General features: G+C 43.4%; 1 protein-coding gene across 3 annotated transcripts in view; it reads left to right on the forward strand.

Annotated features, from left to right (window-relative positions):
- LOC141098550 (cytochrome P450 2K1-like) overlaps positions 1 to 17660 on the forward strand; it is a 42094-nt gene that overhangs the window by 18684 nt on the left and 5750 nt on the right. For all 3 annotated transcript variants that reach the window (XM_073586436.1, XM_073586435.1, XM_073586434.1), the window contains 3 exons: positions 1300 to 1460; positions 3362 to 3538; positions 12490 to 12631. In XM_073586436.1, the coding sequence (XP_073442537.1) occupies positions 1300 to 1460; positions 3362 to 3538; positions 12490 to 12631 (480 nt within the window). The remainder of the gene's footprint in view (positions 1 to 1299; positions 1461 to 3361; positions 3539 to 12489; positions 12632 to 17660) is intronic.

Raw genomic sequence — 17660 nt, forward strand, 5'->3', positions numbered from 1 at the left:
TGGGGGGTGAGGGGACCATGCATACCAGGTACCAGGATAGGTGGGGAGGGGTACCATGCATATCAGGATTGGGGGGTGAGAGGACCATGCATATAAAGATTGGGGGGGTGAGGGGACCATGCATACCAGGTACCAGGATGGGGGGGAGGGGTACCATGCATATCAGGATTGGGGGGTGAGGGGACCATGCATATAAGGATTGGGGGGTGAGGGGACCATGCATACCAGGTACGAGTATGGGGGGAGGGGTACCATGCATATCAGGATTGGGGGGTGAGAGGACCATGCATATCAGGAATGGGGGATGCATTATTGCATTATTGAAACTTCATAAATAAACTATATACGTATTCTAGAATACCTGATGCGTTAGAATCGGGCCACCATCTAGTATGAAACATAAGCACATCAGCTAAATGGAAGATCTGTGACTCACAATACATAGTGATTTTCTAACATCCGATCTCCCAGAAGGACAAAATCAACTTGTGAAAGAGTTGGTGGACAGCAGAATGGCTGCTTGACCAATGCATGAAGGGTCTTTTGGCACTGCTGTGTACTCTGCTAATTAAAGTTCTAGTTTAGGGACCTGCTCTTAGTTCAAATTCCTTTAAATTGAATTTTCTAAACATTACATTCCTCTGGAGGGTATAGATCACTTTTAAATGGCAACTGTCCTGTTGTACATTCAGTACGATCTGTGAACAGCATGGAATAGAGAAGGAGAAATTGAACAGAATGATATATAGGTTTGATGGAAAGAATTCAATATAGATACTGATTCATTCATTGAAATCCCCAGTGCATATGAGTCCAGTGGGTGGTCCTACTCAATGACTGACAGCTATCTCAGCATTCACAGTCATACACAGAATGCTCTAATAACTGATGAGGAACGCCCACTAAACTCATGCACTGCAGTGAATAAAATTTTTTCTGCATCTTTTCCCACAAAAATGTCTATCAATCTGATCAGCTTCTCTTGCACTATAATATCCTGTCTGCAGATCAGAGACCACTTTCAATACAAGAGAGCCTTTAAAAAAGAAAAAAAAAACCCATAATGGAAATTTTGATTGATTTGGGACTAGGGCAAAGACCCCAACTAATTCCTAAAGCGAGAGGGCACATGTGCTTAGCTGACCATTGTGCCACCCCTGCCTGGATCTCCTCAGAGAGTCGTTAGCAATTTATGGATCTACAGACTTTTAAAATCAAAAATACTTTGAATAATATAATTAATATATAATTTCTGGACATTAGTTTATACTATATACTTTCTCTTTCTAAAATTTTCAGGAAAACCATTCGAGAATACAATGATCATGAATGCAGCTGTCGCCAACATCATTGTCTCCATATTACTGGGTCATCGCTTTGATTATGACGATCCGGTGTTTTTAAGGTTAATGAGTTTTATAAATGAGAACATTAGGTTGGTGGGAACCCCAATGGTCATGGTAAGTTCTTGTATGTCGCCAATAATCATTTCTATTCCTCTTCACTGTAAAGTGCCGGAAATATACACAATACACAGGTGAAGACTGCTAGTGCTCTTGTTTCAGTCATTCTCTGGATAGATGATAACTTGCTGATCATGCTCGGTTCCCTAACCAATAATACTGTCACCAATCTCTAAAACGGGGTTCTGAAGGGCTTCTATTCAGTGGAGCAATGGCCTTGAGCGTGCACTAACTTTTCCACTATCTTTCAGTCTGCAGGAGGTTGCAAAGTCCTGTACTCTGCTATCCTGTGAGCCCAATCAATGGGACTCTAGTAGTGATGAGCGAGTACATTCATTGCTCGGGTTTTCCCGCGAATGCACAGGTGTCCTCCGAGTATTTTGGCCTGCTCGGAGATTGTTTTCATCGCCTCAGCTGCATGATTTACAGCTGCTGGACAGCCTGAGTACATGTGGGAATTCCCTAACAATATTAATCATATTACAGTTGAGCTTTCATGGTTGAGAAATCTTCAGAGTGAAAATGTTAATCTCCTCATACACATCAGCCGAGCTTTCCAATCTCAACTGGTTCGGACAGTGGTATGCCATGTATGGAGGCAACTGATGGTCCGGAGAGATGTCAATAGCACCTGTCCAATTTCAGACTGTCGATCACAGCTGAACAAGCACTACTGTGTATGGGAGTGTTGATTTGAGAAAGCTGTCAGCCGAATGATGGACCAAAGCATAGTTCAGCTGAGAGCCATCTAGCGTGAATGGCCAGCTTTAGTGTTATAGAGTTCTGGTAGAAAAAAAAGAGAATTTGTCAATTAGGAGTTAAAATGCTCCTACTCATTGTTGAAATATTGTTCAAACCCATCATTGATGGTACTCCATGAGTGAAACAGGCTGTCATGACAGGTGGTGAGTTCTCTCTCAATGGAAGTCTTCAAACAGAAACTGAACAGACAGCTGTCTGTGATGGTTTAGTGGATCCTGCATTGAGCACGGGGTTGAACCTTATGACCCTGAATGATCCTTCCGGCTCTAACATTCTATGATAAATTTTAACTTAATTTACCAACAAAATACTGGTAATATAGATATCAGGCCAGCCTTCTTCTGAGCCAAAGATTTAGTTATTTTCTTGACTTGTACCTCAAGATCACAAACCACCAATTCTGTCCTGCCAAGTACCTCCATTGTCCAATAACAGTAGCCTACTCAAGAAACAGGGAATGGGTATGTTGGTGTTCAAAATGTCTGATCCTTCTTCCTCCCTACTTAAATACTCATAAATGCTAAGTGGATCTGTATATTTATGGGAAATTCAGACTCCATGCCATGTGTATGTGCAGCCTAAGAATTTCCAGAATTGTCAGCTGCTTCATGCTGAACTTGTTGTAAAGACAATGTTTGTGGCCACTGTCTAGTAAAGAGAATCGAATTACCGTAATTCATAGTAAAACAAATTTGTTGCAAATTTCACCAAAATTTGCCAGAACTCAAACTTTTTAGACTTTGATTTATACGACTCAACCAAAATGGCAGCCAGTTGCGTGGCGAGTACATCAATGATGTCCAGGCCTAGTCAGTACCGGAAGACATTCTCAACTCAAATGAGACAGGGGAGTGACAAGTGTACTGAGCGGGGAGCTGTCACTGGAGGACAGGTGGGAGGCAGGCCAAAGAGGGGCGAGTGTAATCTTTTTTTATTATTTTCAAAACCTTCCTAGCCCTCTAATTCAAACCTAAAGTATTAGGATTGATTCTAATCTGCCGGTTGACTTGAATGAACCAGCCTAAAATAAGTGTCGTTACGTTTGCTCATCTCTACTTTCCAGCAATAACAAGGTATAACAATTATGAGAAAGGATTCATAGGAAATAATGGTTTAATTTTGTTTGTCCAATACAGTTGTACAACACTTTTACATCTCTGATTCGCTGGTTACCGGGAGGTCACAGAAAAGTCAATCAAAATGCCGTTGACACCCAAAAGTTTATTACAGAGACCTTCACAAAGCACAAGGAGCAGCTAGACATAAACGATCAGAGGACTCTGATAGACACTTTTCTTGTCAAGCAACAAGAGGTATTTAACATAGGACATTCTTAAAGACTCACTAAAACATCTGTTTTTCATGTACAGGTTTCTTCCGTGCTTTTCCTGAATACATCACACACCCATTGTAGTCTATAAGTTCATGCGTCCGTGAAAAAATCATGGAGACTTGTCGGCCTCTAATTGGAGATATCGATCAAAATTGCACATTCAAGTTGTCTATATCTCATTAAAAATCAGGCTGCACACGGGTGGTTAGAAAAAGCTTTGCAAATTTTTTTTTTTTATTATTTTAGCATGTGAGAAAATCACTGAGAAAACATTTGGTGTTATGAATGGCTACACTGACGAAAATCTGGTCCAAAACCCTGATGAATATCAGTCCATTGCTAAAGAGAAAATTCACTAATGTCTGAATGAGGCTTAACAGTGAATGGAAGCTAACATTTACAAATCCACGTCATTAAAGTGTTTCTGTACTTTTAGAAAACTTTTGACATGTGATTGTGCTTTGAAAGGAAGTTTTGATTGGTGGGAGTGCTGAAATAAATACCGTACTGATTGTTTAAAACAATGGATCATAAGGGCTCAGCTTGGTGTTGTGCCGTTTTGTATCTGATCTTTTCTACTCTCCTCCGAGACCGTAGACAGACTCCATTGACTTTCTAATAATCCTTTCTTAAGGGAGAGGTATCATAATTATATAATTTTTTTAATGTCTTGCATTTTTGTTAAAAAGTTAATTTATAAATGATGCAAAATGTATTTTTCTTTATCATTTTAAAAAATGGAGGGCTGCTATTTTTAATTTGCTGGAACACACATGCGAGAAACTCAGACAAGTCTCTCATCTTAATACCCGGCATTGCCATCGGCACTCGGGAGTGGAGCGTGCAGCTGCATAGAAATGCACGCAGCCGCACGCTCCAGTCCCGAGTGCCGGCGGTAGTGCCAAGTATCAACGTGTTAGACTCGTCCGAGTTTCTCGCAAGTCTGACTCCGGCCTAACAGCAAATTTGGCAGACACAGGTAATAGGAGTCTGCGGTCAGATTCTGACAGAACTCTCCTGTGTGTGGTTTCCTCAGCTGGGAACTGGATATGCCCAGTTCACAGCTGCAGTTGTATGCCAGTACCAACTTATTGTAGCCCAGCGCCGTGCTCTGAAGTACAATTTCACTCTGGCACAACTAGTTACTGTGGTCTGTGACTCTTGGATCATAGCAATTACAGGTGTGTGGTGATTACATGTCTAAGCAACAGAACTGCAGTAGTTACTTCAGACAGCTGTAAGGACTGGTCACTAGTTGAAATTACCACCACAGCAGTCATACCTGAATTTGTGAGCAATGTACTCTGGCAAGTACTATGATCAGAGCACTGCAGTTGTCAATATTACTTCATTCTGATTACTTTAAGGGTCAATGAGTAGCGACCAGGACTTAACTTATACCTCCCCTCTAACACCTCAGTTTTGTTTTTTATGGATCTATAACTGCTGTTAATTGTATCTGTTCCTGTGAAAGCTTGGTAACAATGTTTCCCAGAAACAGCTTTACCAAGACCAGATACAACTGACAGAATGACCTAACTGGATGCCAAGATAGTTACAAAGGAAGTGAAGGTACCGGGGCCTGTGTATAGAGAATTGTGAAACGGCTGTGGTGAATTGCTGTTGTCGACAAAAGGATGGGCACTAAAAACGGACCTGTTCAATACAAACTCTGTCTCAGTCTCGTGTTTGTCTGTGGTAAGAAGAGGGTCCCCCCCCACAGTTGGTTATCCTACAGATGATACCTTAATACAAATTTTTGAAGCAAGGTACTGTATCAGCACATACCAGGTGTGTCCAGTCTAGGGTTAAATTTCCGTCTATACTTCCGGAGTCAGACACAGACACTCACAGGCTCACTATGTATTACACCAGAATTAAAAAAGTAGAAAAAGGGAAAGGTATTCAAAGCATACACCAGTATACAGTGTTGTGGTACTTTTTTAAATCTTCGCATATATTTCAATCTCAGTAAACCAGTCAAGAATCTCCTCGACTGGAAACTACATGGATACAAGTATAGACACAAAGTCGAGTGTTAGCAGAAATTTTGGAATTAATCATCGCGGGAAAACCTCCCGGTAGATGTTGCAGAGGCGATGCAGACCCTCAATTACTGTGTCTGTGGAGAAAGAGAAAATGGTTCTTTGTAAAGAGAGGATTGCTTTATCGCAGTAGCGTGGATCACATCAGCGTTACTCATCTCCATCAAATTGTGATCACACGGAGAGATGTACCCATGGTCCTCACTGCCTATCATGATGTGTCTGGTCATTTTGGAGTGCAAAAGATAGAAGCCACAGGCTGTAGGTGATTCTATTAGATTGGCATGAGAGGAGACATTGAAAAATTGTGGCAGGAATGTCACACGTCTGTGACTATCACAACTGTAAAAGGTGATCATAAACCACCACTGCATCCGCTTGTAAGTTGACGTCCATTTCAAATGGTAGCCATTGATCATCTGAAGGTAGAGGCCAGCAGGACAGGCCATAGCTACATCTTAACCATCATTGATCAATACACCAATTTTCTAGTGGCCTTCCCTGTGAAGGATTTAACTGCACAGACTACACAGCGGTGGAGCAGGGAGAGGTAAGTATTGCAACTTGCAAGTGCTGTGGCCATGACCAAGCAGGGGGGGCACAATCGTGGTCGACGGTACTGGCACAGGGCCCCTCATAGTACGCTGGTGTGCCTGATGGTGAGTGGGCCCTCCCACCGTCTGAGACACTGTATTGTACAATGAGGGGCCCTGTGCCATTGCCGTCGGCCATCAGTGGGCCCATCCACCTGTTCAGAGCAACGACACTTGCCCGGGTGCGCCAGGTCTTGACCACAGCCGTTGGGGAGGGGTGGGCAGCCCAGTTAGGGAGGTTTAAAAATTAGCTTATGTAGATGTGTTGGCTAGACATTCAGCTGCTGCAAAGGGCGTAATTGGGCAAGTCCGAGGAAGAGGAGGAAAAAACCGAGGAACTTTTCTGGTAACCTATGTGTCATCAGGGGAAGGTGGGACAAAATCTTTTGAAACCCATGCATGGTTCATTTTAATGAAGGTTAGATCATCAACATTTTGGGTCGACAGATGGGTCCTTTTTTCTGTCAGGATTGAACCAGCAGCACTGAAGACTCTTTCAGATAATACACAAGCAGCAGGGCAAGCGAGATCCTTTAAGGCATATTGTGCCAATTCAGGCCAGGCGTCCAGTTTAGAGGGCCAATAGTCAAAGGGGAATGATCTGTGAGGGAGAACATCGATATGGGAGGAAAAGTAGTTTGTAACCATAGTTGACAACTGCTGCCTCCTGTCACTTTTAATCGATGCAGTATTAGCAGTCATGTGAGCGGTACTTGAGAAATCATTCCACATCATGGTCATTAAACCCCTGTCTCCAACGCCACTTCTGCTGTGTGCACAGCGAACACCTCTTCCATTGTGCCCACTACGGCTCGTGGGAGAACCAGCACCGCTGCTGTGTGCTGGGAAAGCCTCAAACAAACGGTTTACCAGAGTTGCTTGTTTGTTTGCCAATATTATCTCTAGGTTCTCCTGTATCATGATGTTGTGTAATTTGCCTTTGTAACATGGATCGAGGATGCTGGCCAGCCAGTAGTCGTCATCCCTCATCATTTTGGCAATGCGGGGGTCCCTTTTTAGGATCCGCAAGGCATAATCACACATGTGGGCCAATGTTCCAGGTGTCAATGATGCACTGCCCGTGGTGGGTGTAGGAGCAGTTTCTAGCAAATCCACATCCCTACAGTCAAGCACAAACACTGTCCCTGACCTTGGAATGCCAACATTTTCTCTTGCCCCCTGAGAATCATCCTCCTGCCCAAAATAATCATCCCCCTCATCCTCATCCTCCCCTTCCTCTTCTTCCTCCACCTCGTCCAGGACAGTTCCCTGACCAGACAATGGCTGACTGTCATCAAGGCTTCCCTCCTCCTCCGCTGCAAATGCCTGATCCTTAATGTGTGTCAAACTTTGCATGAGCAGACGCATAAGTGGGATGCTCATGCTGATGAAGGCATCGTCTGCGCTTACCAGCCGTGTGAATTCCTCAAAACACTGAAGGAATTTACAGAGGTCTTTCAGCTTTGACCACTGCACACCAGACAACTCCATGTCTGCCCTCAAACTGCCTGCCTGTGTATCCTCCCACAAATGCATTACAGCTTGCCTCTGTTCGCACAGCCTCTCAACCATGTGCAGGGTTCCACCTTGTTGCAACGTCTATGATTAGGCGGTGCTTTGGGAGGTGGAGCAATCGCTGCAGCTTCTGCATATGACTGGAGTGTATGGCCAAGCGACGGATGTGTGAGTACAGTCTTCGCACCTTATGGACCAGGGATGTTAACTCCGGATAATTATTAAGGAAGCACTGCACCACCAGGTTCAAAGTGTGATCCAGGCAAGGTATGTGTGTGAGTTTTGCACGGGCTATGGCTGCCACAAATTTACGGCCATTATCACTGACTACCTTGCCAGCCTCAAGATGTAGACTGCCCAGCCATGACTCTGTTTGTCGCTGCAAGTAGTCGGCCAGTACCTCCGCGGTGTGTCTGTTATCACCCAAAGACATCATCTTTAACACAGCCTGCTGACGCTTACCACTAGCTGTTCGATAGTGGGACACCTCGTGTGCAACACTGCCAGCTGCGGATGAAGTGCTTGTGCGACTGCGCTCTGTATACGAGCTTTCGCTGATAGAGGAGCGAAAGCTTACAGCCAACTGTTTCCTATACCATGGGCTAGGCAGCACTGTTCCACTGCTGCTGTCCCCAGTGGTGCATGCATCCACCACATTAACCCAGTGCGCAGTGATGGACACGTAACAGCCCTGGCCATGCCTACTGGTCCATGCATCCGTTGTGAGGTGCACCTTTCCACTCACTGACTGTTTTAGTGCATGGACAATGCGGTCTTTCACATGCCGGTGGAGGGCAGGGATTGCTTCTTGAGAAAAGTGCTGACTGGGTAGGTCATAGCGTGGGACAGCATGGGTCATGAGGTTGCGGAAAGCTTCGCTTTCAGCCAAACGGTAGGGCATCATCTCTAATGAGATTTGTTTGGCAATGTAGGCATTCAAACACAGTGTACGCGGATGAGAGGATGAGTACTTTCTTGTCCTACTCAGGTAGGGTGAGCTGGACTGGAGAGCTGCATATGGGGGAAGTAATGGTGGACCAGATGCAGTGAGAGTGGGTTACTGATGGTATTGGTGTTGATGGCCTAGATTCAGTGTTGTCTTGCAAAACCATTGTGATTCCCTGAGTGATTTGGCCTTGCAACGACACCTCCACCTTTAGTGCTGGTGGTGTGCTTAATGATGGCGGTGGTCTTACAGTGGGGGTAGCGATGGACTGTTGTTGTCTACCTTCAGTCAGAGCAGGTGCACATGCGCCACCTGAGGTTTTGTAGTCCGTCCACGCTTGCAAGTGCATGTTAGTTAAATGTCTAAGCATGCAACTGGTATTCAAATTTCTGAGTTGTTTACCTCGGCTAAAGGTCCTTCCGCACTTCTTACAGGTAACCTTGGCCTCATCAGTAGGATTTTGGACAAAGAAGTGCCACACTGCACTCTTCCTACTATGGTAAACATTTTCTGGCCTTGCACGCTGTGCTAAGTTGACCGTCTGGTCAAGCTGTCCTGCAACTCTTTTAGTTTTTGTTCCACGTTTTAGGACAGCTACGGGCCTGCTAGATAACCGCTGCTGCAATGTCAATGCCTGCTGCTGATCCTTCTCACTATCTGAACTATTGCCAGCGCCACCCTCCTGCCGCAATGGATGCCAATCCGGGTCCAGAACTGGGTCATCCATCACCTCCTCTTCAAAGTCATCTGCACCTTCCTCTTTACCTTCCTCTGTGTCACCGTGTAAGGTGGTAGAGCATGCGGGAAGGGGCACCTGGGTTTCATCAGGGTCAGATTCTGGCTCAATAGACTGCGAGGGCAATGTAGTGCTGTGGGTTAATGAACCAGCAGAATCATCTAGCAGTGGCTGTGCATCAGTGCACTCCATGTAAGATTCTTCTTGGACTGGGGAATTCAGGATTTGACTGGATAACCCAGGCATGTTATGTGAAAAGAGCTCCATAGAGTAATCTGAAGTATGGGCTGCCGCATCCTTAACTTTTGCTGGGGGTGAAGGACACAAGGAAAGGGGTTTTTATGACCAGAACACTGCACTGATGACTCCGTGCTTGCAGGTTTTGACCGTTCAGAAGAGGAGGCAATAGAGCTGGTGGCTGTTTCGGCAGTGTACGCCAAAACCTGTTCCTGATGCTCCGGCTTTGAAAGCGGTTTTCCTACTCCAAGAAAAGGCAACCTTACAGGCCTTTTTGGGCCAGAAGATGACGCAGGCTCGACACCTCCTGCCTTAGCTGCTCTTGTGCTTTTGCCAGAACCAGCCGATGCACCACCACAATCAGTACCAGCTGCGCCCCCCTGCCCACGTCCGCAACCTCTTCCACCATACTTCCTCATGTTTGGGAGAATGTACCAAAAATACCAGCAGAGAGCTTGTACTGTATGAGGAGCGTCCTGCTGTGTAAGGTGTATTAAACAAATTAAATCAACGTATTTATTATGTTAATCACAGACACTCTCACAGTATGTATTGGACCGTAATCCAACAAGCAGATATACGGAACTGTATCAGAAGTGTACAGCTGTATACGATTTTTGTGCAACTAACAATCTCCGTATATGTATTTATGGAGTGTCACACACACACGCTGACTAGGTATAAAAGTGACTGTAATGCGAACGGCAGATATACAATACTGTTGGAGAATCGGACAGCTCTATACGATGTGTGTAAAAAAAAAAAAAAAAAAAAAAAAATTGTCAAGCTCCGTGTATTTGAATACAGACTGACACACGCTGTCTCTGTCTAGTTTAGACCATTATCAAACAGCAGTTATACGAAACTGTTTGAAAAACGAACACGACTCTAAGGTGTATGTCTGGAAAAACTCCTCGTTTTTTTAAGGCCTGGAAAAATGGAAAAACTCCTTGTTTCTTTTTTCCAGAGTCATACACAGGTAGTTTCTATTTGTCCGTGCTAGAGGGCAGTACACTGTAGTGTGTGAGGAGCGTACACCGCTGTACAGTATGTGTATGTAAAATTGTCAAGCTCTGTGTATTTGTATTTAGACTGACACACGCTGTCTCTATCTAGCTTTGACTGTAATCAAACAGCAGATATACAAAACTGTTTGAAAAACGGACAAACTCCTCGGCTTTTTCTTCCAGAGTCACTCACAGCTTGTATTTGTCCGTGATACCAGCCGGAATACACGGTAGTGTGTGAGGAGCGTACACCGCTAGACGATGTGTGAAAAAATGAACGCTCAGTAACTCACCAGGACAAAATAATAAAAGTTGGAGTGCTGTGAAAAAAACTGTTTGAACAGCAGTGTGCACACAGCAATGCAGCTAGCAGGTAGCCTTAAAAGGAAGCCTAATCACCACCAGCGCTGCTGCACACAACAAAAATCCTACCCTTGCACTGCACACTAACTGTACAGTGAAAAGCGCTATCAGCAGAAGCAGTTTTTTTTTCTTCTTCCCTGCCTAACGCTCTCCCTGTTCAGAATCAGCAGCAGCACCTCTCCCTATTGTAAGATCGGCAGAAGTAAGATGGCGGTCGGCGTGCATGCCCTTTTATAGCCCCTGTGACGCCACACAAAGCCAGCCAATCACTTCAATGCCCTTCTCTAAGATGGTGCTGGCCACTACTAGATGTCATCGCGTTGCCCACAGTGTGCGTCCTCATCATTGGGTGAGAAAAGGCGCTGAAAGCATCATTTGAAACGCAACTTGGGTGCACTGATCGGCGACCTCATGGCCGACCTCACGCTAGGGTCGGGTTTCGATCGGCGAAACCAGATTTTGGCGAAAGTCGGCGATTTTTGAATCTGACCGACCTGTTTCGCTCAACTCTAATTCTAACCATTAAAAAACAAAATTAAAAAAAACTTTTGGTATCACTACATTCTATCTATCCATATATAAAAAAAACAAGAACTTGCAAATTTTCATTGATGGAAAAATCAAAAATTAACAAGCTTTTTTTTTTTTTTTTTCTCAACGTCACAATAAAAAAATATGTGTATATACGCAAGTTTGGTATTGCTGAAATCATACTGACCTGGAGAATAAAGTTACCAGATAATTTTTACCAAAAAAAAAATTAACACTGTAAACAAAACCCATATAACAATTGAGGAACTGCATTTACAGTATTTATTACAAGGTTATTCTGCACTGTATGGTGGGGCTCCATTTTTTTAAAATTTTTGCTTTAGCAGGAAAGCTAAAATCATCAACGTTGCTGGCAGTCTTCAGTGACACTGTCCACATGTCAGTACCACAATGATGTCATCAACAAAATGGCTCCGCACTGTGATCCTATACTTTATCCCACACCACTCCTGATACAAAAGGAAGGCGTGATATCTGCCACATGAGAGCAGATCCTTCCCACTTTTACTGCAGTCATAATGTGAGTACACTTGGTTTTCATATCCAATGTGAAAGCTGCTTCCCTTAATGTTTTTAAAAAAATATATATTTCTAGCTTTCAATAATTTTTCATATTTTATACCATGATTTTTTTTTGTTACATTCACTTTAAGCCTCAAAGAAGAGCAAGACTTGGCCATGCACTCTTGCTCCTTTTTTATTTTTGCATTCTGAAGGGTTTAACACCCATACATCCACCACCAAAATTCAGTCATGTCAACAAAAGATGTGAAGGTTTTTTTTTTAAGCATAGTAGTAAATATCCCACGGTGTTTGCCATCTGAGAATTCTTTTGAAGATTTTTATATTCCCATTGTGTAATATCTATTCACTGTTATTGTACGTACGACCTTCGTTATGATCCACCTGTTTGAGAAGGTTTTTGTGCTTGCTTTAGGAAAAATCTGAATTTTCATCATATTTCCACAATGACAATTTAGTGATACTTGTCGGCAACCTGTTTGCTGCTGGGATGGAGACAACCTCGACAACTCTACGATGGGGACTTCTTCTAATGATGAAATATCCAGAGATACAAAGTAAGAAACGGTCTCCGAACAAATCTACTATAAAAATATATTTTTTTTCCATAGAATTGTCTTCACTAAATTAGATTGTAATGGTGAATATCTCCTTTTAACCATTTTATGACACAAAATAAATGTTTGTGGGCAGCACATTGGTTTGCACTGTTGATTTACAGAGCTGGAGTCCAGGTTTTAAGTCCCACCAAGGACAATATCTGCAAGGAGTTTATGTTCTCCCCATGTTTCTCCCCATGTTTCTCTGCATTTCCTCCCACACTCCAAAGATATCCTGATAGGAATTTAGATTATACAAAACAAAAAATAACAAAAGATCAAAAGATTGACTGGCACTTCCAAGCTAATGTGAATAGGTGCATACTAGGAGCAGCCACCTACTTTTACAAGATACAAAAGTTGCACTCTATCCTGCTAAAGCATGTAGACATGGAACATACAAAATATGAATAGCAATACTGATCTGGATGATAAGAAAAAATTGAGATGCCAGCTTAGCACATTATTTGGCCTATTAATGCTTGCCCAGCAACCAACGACAAGGTGGTGTTACCCTGCTGGAACCCTACATGTGTAGTGTGAATACCTCTCTTAGGCCGGGATCACACACAACACAGCGAGATACGGCCGAGTCTCGCAGGTTAAAACCAAGCTCTGGCGCCGGCACTCCGGAGCGCAGCGTGCAGCTCCATGTATTGCTGTGCGGCTGCACACTCCGCTCCGGAGTGCCGGAGCTTGGTTTTAACCTGCGAGACTCGGCCGGCCGTATCTCGCTGTGTGTGATCCCAGCCTTAGGCTGAAGTCTGAATTACAGGGTAAATGCAGATACCTCTCTCAGAAGCTTGTATATAAGGGTAGGTAGGACATGTAATTAAACCACCACATGTTGAAGGTCGGACTGCTCACTCAGAGTTAACATGCAAATAACACAAGACTGACTGGCATTTCAAGGCTAATGTGAACAGGCGCAAACTAGGAGCAGTCACCCCCATATACCAAAAAAAGTTGATCTCTGTTGAACTAAAGCATGTAGACATGGAATATCTGAAATATGAACAGCAATTCTGCTCTGGATAATAAGAAAAAATTGAGACGTTGGCACATAATTTGGCCAATTCATGCATGCCCAACTAGCAACCAGAATTTAGATTGTGAGCCCCAAAGGGGACAGCGATGATTAAGCCTGGATGGCACGGTGGAAAATGATGGTGCTATGTAAGCGAGTAAAATAAATAAATGCTCATAGGAATTCCATTTAAATTTTTGCTGTAGACCCTAAAGGCAATTTAAAGTCACTTCTTTAACCACTTTCTGCCATTAGACGTACTATCCCGTCCATGTGACCTGAGACTTAATTCCCATGGACGGGATAGTACGTCATTGCGATCAGCGGCGCTCCCGGGGAGGGGGGCACTGCTGATCCCGGCCGGGTGTCAGCTGATTATCACAGCTGACATCCGGCACTGTGTCAGGGGTGGTCATGGACCGACCCCGACACATTAACCCCTGGCACACTGCAATCAAACCTGATCGCAATGTACCGGGGCTCCCTGCGTGCTTCCCTGGACCCTCGGAACAGCGCGATGTGATAGCGCTGTTCTGACGGCCTCCCTCCCTGCAGGCCCCTGGATCCAATATGGCCACGGGGGACTGCAGGGGGGCGGCTTTATCAGTGCCTGCTGAGAGCCTCCTGCAGTGCCTGTCAGATCGCTGCATGTCGCGATCTGACACTTTATTATATTGTCCCACACTGGGACAATAAAATGGTTAAAAAATTAAAATATCAAGTGTAAAAATAAAAAAAATCTCAAATAAAAAAAACTAAAATTTTTACTTTGTAAATAAAAAAGAATAAAACTACACATTTAGTATCACCTTGTCCGTAACAACCCGCCCTATAAAACTGTCCAACTAGTTAACCCCTTTAGTGAACCCCATAAAAAAAGCAAAAAAGAATGCTTTATCATACTGCCGAACAAAAAGACAGATATAAATAACCATGGTACTGTTGAAAACGTCATCTTGTTCCGCAAAAAATGAGCCACCACACAGCGTCATCAGCAAAAAAATAAAAAAGCTATAGCTCGCAGAATAAGCGATGCAAAAATAATTTTTTATATAAAATTGTTTTCATTGCATAAAAGCGCCAAAACATAAAAAAAAGACATAAATGGGGTATCACTGTAATCGTACTGACCCGAAGAATAAAACAGCTTTATCAATTTTACCACATGCGGAACGGTGTAAACGCACCCCCAAAAGAAATTCATGAAATTCTGATTTTTGTTCATTCTGCGTCCCAAAAATCGGAATAAAAAGTGATAAAAAAAAGTCACGTGCTCGAAAATGGTACCAATAAAAGTCAACTCGTCCAGCAAAAAATAAGACCTCACATGACTCGGTGGGTCAAAATATGGAAAAATTATAGCTCTCAATATGTGGTGATGCAAAAACTATTTTTACAATAAAAAGCGTCTTTTAGTGTGCGACAGCTGCCAAACATAAAAACCCGCCATAAATGGTAAATCAAACCCCCCGTTATCACCCCCTTAGTTAGGGAAAAATAATATAATTTTAAAAAAATTATTTATTTTCACTTTCCGTTTGGGCTAGGGTTAGGGCTGAGATTAGGGTTAGGGGTGTGTTGGGGTTAGGGTTGGAGTTAGAATTGGGTTTCCACTGTTTAAGCACATCAGGTGCTCTCCAAACGCAACATGGCATCTGATCTCAATTCCAGCCAATCCTGCGTTGAAAAAGTCAAATGGTGCTCCTTTCTTTCCAAGCTCTGCCATGTGCCCAAACAGTGGTTTGCCCCCACATATGGGGTATCAGCCTGCTCAGGACAAATTGCACGACACTTTTTGGGGTCCAATTTCTCCGGTTGCCCTTGGGGGAAAAAATAATTGGGGGCAAAAATGTCATTTTTGTGGAAAAAAATGCTTTTTTTATTTTTTTATGGTTCTACGTTATAAACTTCTGTGAAGCACTTGGGGGTTCAAAGTGCTCACCACATCTAGATAAGTTCCTTGGGGGGTCTAGTTTCCAAAATGGGGTCACTTGTGGGTGGTTTCAACAGTTTAGGTACATCAGAGGCTCTCCAAATGCGACATGACACCCACAGACCATTCCATCAAAGTCTGCATTCCAAAACGTCACTACTTCCCTTCCGAGCCCCGACATGTTCCCATACAGTAGTTTTCTCCAACATATGGGATATCAGCTTACTCAGGACAAATTGGACAACATCTTTTGGGGGCCAATTTCTCCCCTTACCCTTGGCAAAATAAAAAAATTGGAAACTAAAAGATCATGTTTGTGGAAAAAATGATTTTTTTGTTTTCATGCCCGGGCGTAATAAACTTCTGTGAAGCACTTGGGGGTTCAAAGTGCTCACCGCACACCTAGATAAGTTCCTACGGGGGCCTAATTTCCATAATGGGATCACTTGTGGGCGTTTCCACTCTCTTGGCACATCAATGGCTTAACAAATGCGACATGGCGTCCGATCTCAATTCCAGCCAAAAAAGTCAAATGGCGCTGCTTCTCTTCCAAGCTCTGCCATGCGCCAAAATAGTCATTTACCCCCACATATGGGGTATCAGCGTACTCAGGACAAATTGCAAAATAACTTTTCGAGTCCTGTTACCATTGGGAAAATAAAAATTGGGGGTGAAAAGATCATTTTTGTGGAAAAAATATTATTTTTTTAATTGTACGGCTGTACGTTATAAACTTCTGTGAAGCCTTTGGGGGTTCAAAGTTCTCACCACATATCTAGATAAGTTCCTTGGGAGGTCTAGTTTCCAAAATGGAGTCACTTGTGGGGGGTTTCCACTGTTTAGGCACATCAGGGGCTCTCCAAACGTGACATGGCGTCAGATCAGAAATCTAGCCAATTTTGCATTGAAAAAGTCAAACGGCGCTCCTTCCCTTCTGAGCTCTGCCATGCACCAAAACAGTGGGTCCCTCCCCACATATCAGGTATCAGAGTACTCAGGACAAATTGCGCAATAATTTTTGTAGTCCAATTTCTCTTGTTACCCTTGGTAAAATAAAAAAAAATTGGACCTAATTTATTTTTTTGTGAAAAAAAGTTAAATGTTCATTTTTTAAGGGCCTGTCACACTAAGCGATATCGCTACCAATATCGCTATAACTTGTGTCTGATACTTACCTACGACCCGCTCCCCCGCTGGTTATCGCTGATCGCGCGAGAACGTCCTGGACCGTTTCTCGTCGTCTGCTTCCTGCGGCGCTTCCTGCTGTGACAACGAGCGACACGTGGAGCCGGGCGGGAGGACGCAGGATCGCCTGGTGTGACAGGTAAGTAGCGATGTCGCTGGTGAGATCTGCCTGTGTGGCAGCTCACTAGCGACCACTTAGCGATGTACCAGCGATCCTGACCGCGTCATATCGCTGGTCGGGATCGCTGGTACATCGCTAAGTGTGACAGGGCCTTTAAACATTTTAAAAATTCCTGTGAGGCACCTGAAGGGTTAATAAACTTCTTGAATGTGGTTTTGAGCACCTTGAGGGGTGCAGTTTTTAGAATGGTAACACTTTTGGGTATTTTCTATCATATAGACCCCCTCAAAGTGACTTCAAATGTGAGGTGGTCGCTAAAAATAATATGGTGTTGTAAAAATGAGATCGCTGGTCAATTTTAACACTTATAACTTCCTAAGAAAAAAAAAATTGGTTCCCAAATTGTGCTGATGTAAAGTAAAAATGTGGGAAATCTTATTTAGTTTTTTGTGTGCCATAACAATGTGATTTAAGGGCATAAAAATTGAAAGTTGGAAAATTACAAAATTTTCACAATTTTCGCCAAATTTCCTCTTTTTTCACAAATGTAAGTTATATCAATGAAATTTTACCACTAACATGAAATACAATATGTCACGAGAAAACAATGTCAGAATCACCAGGATACATGGAAGTGTTCTAGAGTTATTACCTCATAAAGGGACAGTGGTCAGAATTGTAAAAATTGGCCCGATCATTAACGTGCAAAGCACCCTTGGTG

The sequence above is a fragment of the Dendrobates tinctorius genome, unplaced genomic scaffold (assembly GCF_039654945.1).
Source record: "Dendrobates tinctorius isolate UK_male_01 unplaced genomic scaffold, ASM3965494v1 ptg000093l, whole genome shotgun sequence".
Taxonomy (NCBI): Eukaryota; Metazoa; Chordata; class Amphibia; order Anura; family Dendrobatidae; genus Dendrobates; species Dendrobates tinctorius.